Consider the following 9,239-nt stretch of genomic DNA (forward strand, 5'->3'; position numbering starts at 1 on the left):
AAATATTTTCCAAATATTCCACATTTTATTGCAAGAGTTTTTGAAAATAGCCGATCTACAAGCTTGTAGATCGGCTATTTTCAAAGAGCCGCCGTTTAAAAGTGCTCATGTGGCCTGGCCTCGCTTCTTTTGGGCTTGTTTTCCTAGACCTGGTTGCTTATTTCTCTCACATAACCTGGCAACATTATCGCCAACGACGTCATATTTATGGGACAAAAAAATCTCCACACGGAAAAACAAAGCGAAATCTCTGGCAGACGTTCGTGTTCAGACCTAAATATCATATCACTGTCAAATGCGGTCTCCACGGTTCATGTAGCGCTCCTCTCCGCTCCGAGGATGGCGAGGATCTCCGTCAACTACATTCTACTGTGCGGACAGCTGCTGCTGCTGCTGACGGTGCTGCTTCTACAATGTTTGGAGGGGATTCACTCTCAGAATTCAACCACAACATCGGACCCACCGCCAGCCCCGCCGCAGCCTGCTGCCTCTGGACAGACAGGGACGGTGGTCCCGTTCAGCGAGCAGCCTGGAGGACAGGACAACATCACGTTGTATCACGGCAGCAACAGCAACAACGATGGAGGACACGACGATAACGTCAGCGAGCAGTATGAATACAGACCCCCGTCCCCTGTCGTCCTCTGCAGTTATTTGTGAGTATTAAACCTTGGTGTTGTTAGCATTATCAGTTAGCCCCCTACTACTATACCAGTCAGTGGTTCTCAACCTTTTCAGGCCACGACCCTCCAAATTAATCATATTTGATCTGGTGACCCCCCCCCCATCCTGATAAGTTATCAGGATGATCAGTGATAAGCACTTGGAATTGTAGGAGTTGAGCCATTACTAGCTCTGGACCAGAGCTAAAGGTATTCATAGTTAATACAAATAAGAAGGTATTACATTTAGTTTGACTCGGTTCCACAGGTAAACATTTTGAAAGTAGCAGATCTACAAGCTCACAAGGCCTGGCGTTGCGAGGTGTTCTGAGCTTGTAGATTGGTTATTTTCAAAATATTTGCCTCTTATATTATTTTACATTTTGGACCATGTTTGACCAATGACCAGTTTTCATAGTATAGTTTGTTGATTATTTTTGATGCAGTAATGGTCTTTTTCTTTCTTTCTTTCTGAAGTCCTTAAATGGTCACTTCACTGTCATCTGGGGACCCCCACCCCCATAGGTTGAGAACCAGACACTGCTACCTGGCTGCACTTAACTACTATGTATATAAGTTCAGTAATTCAAATTTGCTTTCTCACTTAATTCTTCATCCATGACCAATCGATGGTGTCTTCTGAAGACCGGAGGAGTTTGTTCTCTGCCAAGACCCTGTGGATCATGCAGGCAACAACAGCGCCTATCTGGAGCTAGGCCACGGTTGTGTTGGGGTAAATCATTTAATCATCATTTATAAGCTATAAACGTAGTATAGTAATAGTAGAATGCATTTTCCCCATGTCTGAGGCTGAGCCTATTTTATGGCGAACGAGTCATGTTTTAGAGTGCTATGCCATTGTATAGAATATTACTGTAGATTAACAGTGTACTCAAAACCATCTTGAAAGTCGTCATTCATTACACATGTCACCTCTTGTCACTGCGTTTAGTGGGGAGGTCAAACTCAGAAAGAAGTGAACCACACACCAGTTATCTGCACTGCCCTGGATAACATTGAGTGTGCTGGACCCAGAGAGTTCCTCAGAGGGAATGTGCCCTGCATCAAGTAAGTGACATCATGCTGGGTACACAAAGGGCTTCATGTATGATAGTATGCAATGCTGAATGGGGGTGTTATGAGAATACTAGTCTAGCATTAAAGTAGGGCTGTGTTATATCACTTCATATCAATATCATGATTATTTCAAACATTTGCCTCGATTTACAATTAATGAAGTTATAAAAATGTTTTTGAAAATAGTCTATCTACAAGCTCACAACACGTCTCATCGCTTGTAGATCTGCTGTTTTTACTAATTTTGTAAAGCATGATGTATAATACAGGATTAAGTGGTCAATTAAATACATTTTGTCGATAAAAAAAAAAAGGTTTTGTGTCAATTCGTTGATACAGTATAAGAAAGAAAAAAAAGATACAAAAACTAAACCTGCTTCTCGATTATTCGATTAACCTACATGCTTTTGTGAGCACCCCAGACAGTTTTAAAGTTGCTTGATTCAGTATTTAGATATTCATTTTATCAGACACGCCGCCTTCCTATACAAACCCATTGTAACTTTAAACTCCAGTTTAACATCTTTGCTTGCCAGTAGACTCTCCACTTTACCAGATGGATTAAAGACATACATCTTGTCTCTGTTAAACTAGAGAAAATAAAATACACACTAAAAGCGTCTGTAAGATTTGGACCCCCTTCCTTGACTATTACGAGAGCTTACAGGTACCACTTAAAGGAGCACTTCACCCCTGGAAGAAGTTCCAGGGGTGACCACAGGGGGGACCACAGGGGGACCACAGCGTATCACTGCCTATAACTTCAACTCCCAGAATGCTTTGGTGCCTTGTGGCAGGGGAGGTTCCATGTGGGTGTGATCTCCAACAATAACATCCAAACAGCATGCCAGTGTCGCCATGTCTGCTTATTATAAGCGGCTTCTTTCTAAAATGTAGTTGATATTTGGGCTTGTTTCCAAATGTTTTGATTGCTGTTTAAACCAGTGGTTCTCAAACATGTTCATGTATTTTTCCACAGACCCCCATCTGAAATTATAATTTGTGGCAGGGAGCCCCTAACAAATATGTGTCAAAAATATTCCACATTTTGAAAAGCAAATAAAAATATTTTGCAAAAAATCCACATTTTGGACTTTTTCCCCCTCAAGATTTTTTTGTAAATAGCAGATCTACAAGCTCACAATGGGTTGCGAAGCGTTGTGAGCTTGTAGATCAGCAATTTTCAAATATATAATATCCCATGTCTAGGTAAAGTGCTCTTGGCATAGTTATTTTTCTTTTGGGCTTGTTTTCATAGACCTGGCTGCTTATTTCTCTCACAATATCTGGCAACACTGGCTGTCCTCGCAAACGTTCATCTAGTTATATATTATGTCCAAGGATTCGTTAGTGATGTCATATCACTGGGACATATAAGTATCTTCATGCAGTTTCACTTCCGTGTCGCATAGTATTGACATCACTGTCACATCCTTGGTATTATGATCCTAGCCTTTCGTGACGGTGTTTGTTTACCAGCGCTGCTACTCCACGCTGTATTTTTTTTTTCAAGCTTGCGCTTATGAAACACTACACAGGATTATTATTTCATGTCAACATTCAAGTACAACTATCAGAAGATAACTCAGGTAAAGTAATGTCTTACTCTGCAAGGGCCGCTGGCCGCAGCTAATGGGAGTGGCCGAGTGGCGAAAGAAGGTTGAACAAAGTGTTACGGACACCCCATTGGGGCTGTCTTTTGAGATGGTCTGACTGAGACACGCCGAGACATGTAGTGCGGAAAGGAATGAGACCAATCTCTCATGATGCAAATAACGTCACGAATATTGCGAAGATTACTAGATATCTAAAAACACAGATTATTCACAAAAAAACCCCAGGATCTTGTTTCTTGACTCCTAAACTTCATTAAAAGACCGAAAACTTCTTCCAGGGGTGAAGTGCTCCTTTAATGAGGAGGCCTAAGTGGATCAAGCACTAGGCGAGACAGCAGGGTTCCCCTTTCCCGCCTTCCCTTCCCTCTCTCCTTTCTTTTCTCTTTCTTTCTTTTGTTCAACACATTTTTGAGACATACAAAACATTATTATTATTTGAACAATATATATATATATATTTTACATGTAACATCTGTAACATTTTGTTACAGATGTGTATTTTTAAAACAAAACCTATAAAAAACTGTTGAACTCCATTTTAACCATGTTAGACCCATTGAAAATACACGTCCTTGGTTCTGGTGACAGATAATGGCCGCGTTTCCCAATAAGGAACGTCTTAGGGAGTTAAGAAGGGTCGGAAGGCTCCGCTAAGAAGCCTGCCTTAAGTTATGGGTGTTTACCAAACGCGCTCTTAGTGCCCTTCTTACCACAGCGCCATGAAAAAAAAAACACTGAAAATGAACAGGCTTTTAGCGCTGTTGGTAACTGTAACTGCACAATACCCTTGTTTATTATTTTTTTTTTTTTACTCTATGACTTCCTCTTTCTATATCAAACATGTGCTGTCTTGTGTTGGGTTTATGTTGTTTTGTGCTGTGTATGTTAAATACAAACTTGAATGAAAACAAGAAAATGAACACGCAGGGAAATGAGGTGCCAAATGCAATTATAATACTATTGCGGGTAGAATCCACACTTCTCGTTCTCTCCTGCTGTTCTATAATGTCCCTTTAATTTGCTCTGTGTGCAACAGGTCTATTCATTTAACTCTCAAACAACAGGGGATTTCTGGTGGTGGTGAACGCTTCAATATATTACAGAATGTATTGAAACAATGTACCAGTGCCATCTAGTTAGTTAATGGGCTAAACGTCACATAGCAACATGCCACAAATATACAACGTATATCCATCCATCTATCTATACACTGTGTATGTATAATATATATTAGCTAAGAAGGGTGTTAAGAGTGCTCCAGGTGCTCTTTAAAACTGCTTCTTATGAAAGATATTCTTTGGCTAAGAAGTCCAAAGCCAGTTAAGAAGCTCTTCTTAGCGCAGTGCTCTTAACTATTTAACTGCCAGAGTAATAGTGTAATAGTGTGCCACTGCGGACAAAAAAACGCCCCCCCCCCTCACACATTAGGAGGCCAATATCAGTGTCTTTTCAATGAGTCTAACATGGTTAAAATGGAGTTTAAAGTTACAATGGGTTTATACAGGAAGGGGGCGTGTCTGATAAAATGAATATCAAATATCTAAATACTGAATCAAGCAACTTAAAACTGTGTGGAGTGCTGCTCACAAAAGCCAGAGTAGACTCCAAACATGTTTGAAAGTGAAATATGCCTTCAAGTCTGTTATTTGTTCTACTTCTAAATATCCGTTTCAATGTATTTTTGGTTAATTGCCCAGCCCTACATTAAAGTTTCTCTATTAATTATACACTATGCTGAATAGTTATGGAGAGACTTCAGAATTTGAAAGATGTTGATTCACTCAAATGTGACTGTAACTTGACATGGTATTTGTGTTTACAGTATACATAGAAAGGTGCAGCTACACATTCAAATAAATAAATAATGCAAATGTATGAACCGCTATATGAGAGTTCAAGGAGACACAAACGCCTATAGCTTTTCACAGCTGCTGGGTAGCACAAATGGATTCATGAAGAAGAGAAAATACTGACACCGCTTTTGTGTTCCCATGTGTGATTTCTTTACTCTTTTTAAATTGCATTATTTGTTGCTGTGAGCGCAGCAAGAAATAATGCAATGAATAGAAAATCACACTTGGGAACACACAAACTGAGTGCGGTATATTCTCTTCTATGATCCGCTACAGTATGTACCCTATGATGTAACAGCTTATGGTTTCTATTGCTGCTTTGGCTGTCTGATTCCTCTCTTTAGCATTGCATTGGGAGTGATAAACCAGTGCTTAGGAACGGAATGAATAATACATAAAAAATGCAAATGTTCAGGCACCCCAGTGACTCAGTTAGTGTGTTTACCACATAATTGTTGTTTTGTTCCCAGTGTAGCATGCTGTCCCCTCTAAATGCTCATTTCCTGTCTTTGCTTGTGCTGTTAATTGATGCAATACAAAAAATACAATATTTTTGTGTTTTCAAATTATAGTCTAGTTAAGTGTTCCCCCCCCTTCTCCCCAAACCAATAAGCTTGAGTTAAATACTAAATAAATAAAATAATGTAATTTCATCCACTGGGAATAATTTGGAATTAAATACTGTTGAAAGTACGTGGTTGACGTTATTTGACCACTAGATGGCAGTATTTCCAAAGATATAGACAATCACTACTGCCATTTCTCTGCATTCAGTGCAGCATATGCACCAGCAGTTCTCTTGGAATTTAGCATTTGCCCTGGGTGAGAGGGTTTATGAAAGGACAGAGAGGGTGGTCTCCCTATGGCAGCCGACCAATCAGCACGAGTTAAAAGTGCCACAAGTATCTCAAATGACCTCGCTGTTTAAGGATGGTCATCATGTCTAACATGGATGAACCTCGGCTGTAGATAGTTGCTGCTGTTTTTATTTATTTTTTGAAGAATTTGCTGTTGAGGAGACACGGTAGAGAGAACCAAAACACAGACCTGAAAACATTTGCCGTTTATGCTTCACAGAATGGCTGTGTACCAAAAAATGTGAGGCATGCCAGCAGTGCCTGCCATGCTCTGAGACAGCTCGCTGACTGTTGGGAAAATGTTGATCATGCTATTTACTTGTTGTCTTTGTAAATAAATAAGAAATAAGGCTAGTTGATAAACAAATTATCACATGCATGGCATTCGTTGTTTCCCTCGATATCTAACCTGCGGCTTGATTTCTTTACTGAGACGGACAATAGCAAGGTGAGAGGGAGGCAGTGTGGGAATGGCACAGGAGGGAGACTGTAGATTTGAACTAGGCCAGCACTGCAGGATTGTGTCGTTGTAAAGACAAGCAATTTGAGCTCTTCGTCTATTCCCTTTTTCCCTTTCACAGTTGTCAGGATCATTCAGTTCATAGCACATATTGAACAAATCAGCACCGAGTAAACAAACTCATTAACCCAATAAACAGACTGGGGATCTTAATTAATATTTTCACTTGTGAGTCTTGTGGCTCATGCATAACTAGCACGAAACTTTGAGTGGGAAGTAGTGAGAAAGGCAGAGGTTATTAGTCATGTTTGACTGTATATCTTGGTCATTCTGTTGAGCCGATGAGGTCTGGGCACAGCGTTCCAAAACTGAAGATCCAGTGGCTTTGGCTATTTACTGTTGCACTACTGCAGTTAGGTTGCATAATTTGCAGTGTCTTTTGAGGCAGAATAATACATTGAAATTGCATTTTTTTCTAAAAGAAAGGCAGCTTACTATACAAACTATTCTGAAGCTGTACAGAATGTCAGGTCTACAAATCCAGTTGCAATATTTAGCATAAATCTTGTAATATGTTTTTGTTGATTTTATCCCATTTAGACCTGGAACCCCTAGACGTAACTATACCTTTCAGTATATAGCAACATGCATGTTTTTGTAAGGTCTAAATGGGTTATGCAGGCTTACTGTCTGTATGCGATATTTTGCAGTTACTGGTCTTTTTATAAGCGTTATCAGGTTATTGATTACTTGACTGGTCTTATCAATTCATCTTTGTCTATATGATGTATTGTTGTCTGTCTGCAAACCAAATTTCCCTTACTTCAGTTTTGAGCTGAAATAAGATGAATTGAGCTGAAGTATACTGAAACCGCCCCTTACTTTTTGGTTTGTTTGTGTGTATTGTAGATACACAGGGCACTATTTCATCACGACCCTGCTCTATTCCTTCTTCTTGGGCTGCTTCGGAGTCGACCGCTTTTGCCTGGGACACACGGGTACGGCTGTGGGCAAGTTGCTGACCCTGGGAGGGCTGGGAATCTGGTGGTTCGTCGACCTCATACTGCTCATCACCGGTGGGCTGATGCCTAGCGACTACAGCAACTGGTGTACCTACTACTGAGGCCGAAACATAGCCACAGGCAAAGGACTGGTCACTATCAATCTTCCTTTGACAACTAGGGGTGGTGTTCAGTCATGTACTATGGAGGACCAAGAGTTTTTACACCAGCTGATATCACTAATTAATTCCCCCCCCCTTTGAAGGCATGCTCATTAGTGAATTCAGCAATTGTGTTTGTGTACAATGAAAACCTACTTACTCTTTACCCTCCATGACACAAAATCTGACTCCACAACAAGTGTCTTGTTGTTGCCTGGCAATTTCACAGCTACGCGTACTGTATGTCCTCTGTAGGCTGATTGGATGGTGTGGGGTTTCAATGTGTGTGTATCAAGAGCTACTGAGCAGTGAGCACGTCCATAGATTGTTAAGCAGTATGCGACACTGATCTGTTAGCACCAGTATGCTACATTGACTTGACCTTACTCTATACTTACATTTAAAGTATAAATAGCGAATGTTGTACTTTATCATCTGTCAAATAGGTTCTAGCAGTAACAAACAAACAAAAAACGACATACTACTGTAAACGCTTACTGATTAGGCAGCACACCAAGCAAGTACAAACATGGTACACCATGATACATAGTAATGACACATCTAGGAAATTACCTGAATCATTAGTAATATCATACTGTAAAGTTATTCACCCGAAGGCCCACAAAACCAATTAAAAGCTCCTGGTATAATTATAAAAAAAACAGTACTGTTTTTCTAATGACCTGAAAAGTTGTTAAATAACAAGGCAGGATTTGGAATTGAAGATTTTTATTTTACATATCACTCTGATGCGTTAAACCAGAGCATTTTTACAGTGATTGAGAAAATACCAGTTGGATGTCTTACTGAAGGACAATTCAACGGGACATAGTGATGATTGAATGTGGAACCTTTCTGTAACAGAACAGTCTGTCCAGCCACTAGGGCACAATGCCATCAGTCATATGCTATATGCTTTAGGATGAATTTCACATTCTCACAAAATTCCATTGTGATTTATCAAACCCATAGAACATGTACAAATAGTGAAGGTATTACAGATTTTTCAGACAAATCCACCCAGTGTTTTCCGTTCCCTGTAATAATTAAGCGATCCAACTAGAATCAACTTACTGAGAGGGACAATAACTAATTAGATGAGACCACAACTGCCAATATGTAAGTGGTGGGCCCATGTTCTTGGCAAGTGATAGAATGCTGATGACGTCATCCTTACAACACAAATTCAGTTTAGTTTATTGTCTCTACCTGCAAACTATACCATTGCATACTGTTACACCAGAAGTGTAGTGGACACCCAATGGAGGAGGTTCTATGTGCCAGACGCAGCAGGGGGGTTAGTCCTCCATTTTGCAGGCATGGAGTTGCAACCTTGTGCTTGTAAAATGTTGTACATAAATATTGATCTACCCCAAATGCTGATTTGGATAGTGTTTTATATTCTTTTAAATGTAATGTATTCAACTGCTAATTATTTGTATTTCTTATTTTCTTTTGCCTAATGTTAATGTGTGAAACATTCTGTTTCTTTGAACATAAAACATTGTCAATATTTTTAAGTTATTTGATCTCCAATGTTTTTTGTTGTTGT

At 39.8% G+C, this 9,239-nt stretch overlaps 1 protein-coding gene across 1 annotated transcript; it reads left to right on the forward strand.

Moving 5' to 3' along the window:
* The first annotated feature begins 219 nt into the window (after window positions 1–219).
* tm2d2 (TM2 domain containing 2) lies at window positions 220–9,174 on the forward strand. Its single transcript, XM_080434277.1, has 4 exons — window positions 220–656; window positions 1,308–1,395; window positions 1,615–1,730; window positions 7,435–9,174. Exons 1-4 carry the CDS (start codon window positions 340–342, stop codon window positions 7,646–7,648), a joined length of 735 nt encoding a protein of 244 aa, XP_080290403.1. The 5' UTR covers window positions 220–339; the 3' UTR covers window positions 7,649–9,174.
* Window positions 9,175–9,239: the final 65 nt, after the last annotated feature.

This window comes from Gymnoscopelus braueri (assembly GCF_963280865.1).
Source record: "Gymnoscopelus braueri genome assembly, chromosome: 7".
Lineage (NCBI taxonomy): Eukaryota > Metazoa > Chordata > Actinopteri > Myctophiformes > Myctophidae > Gymnoscopelus > Gymnoscopelus braueri.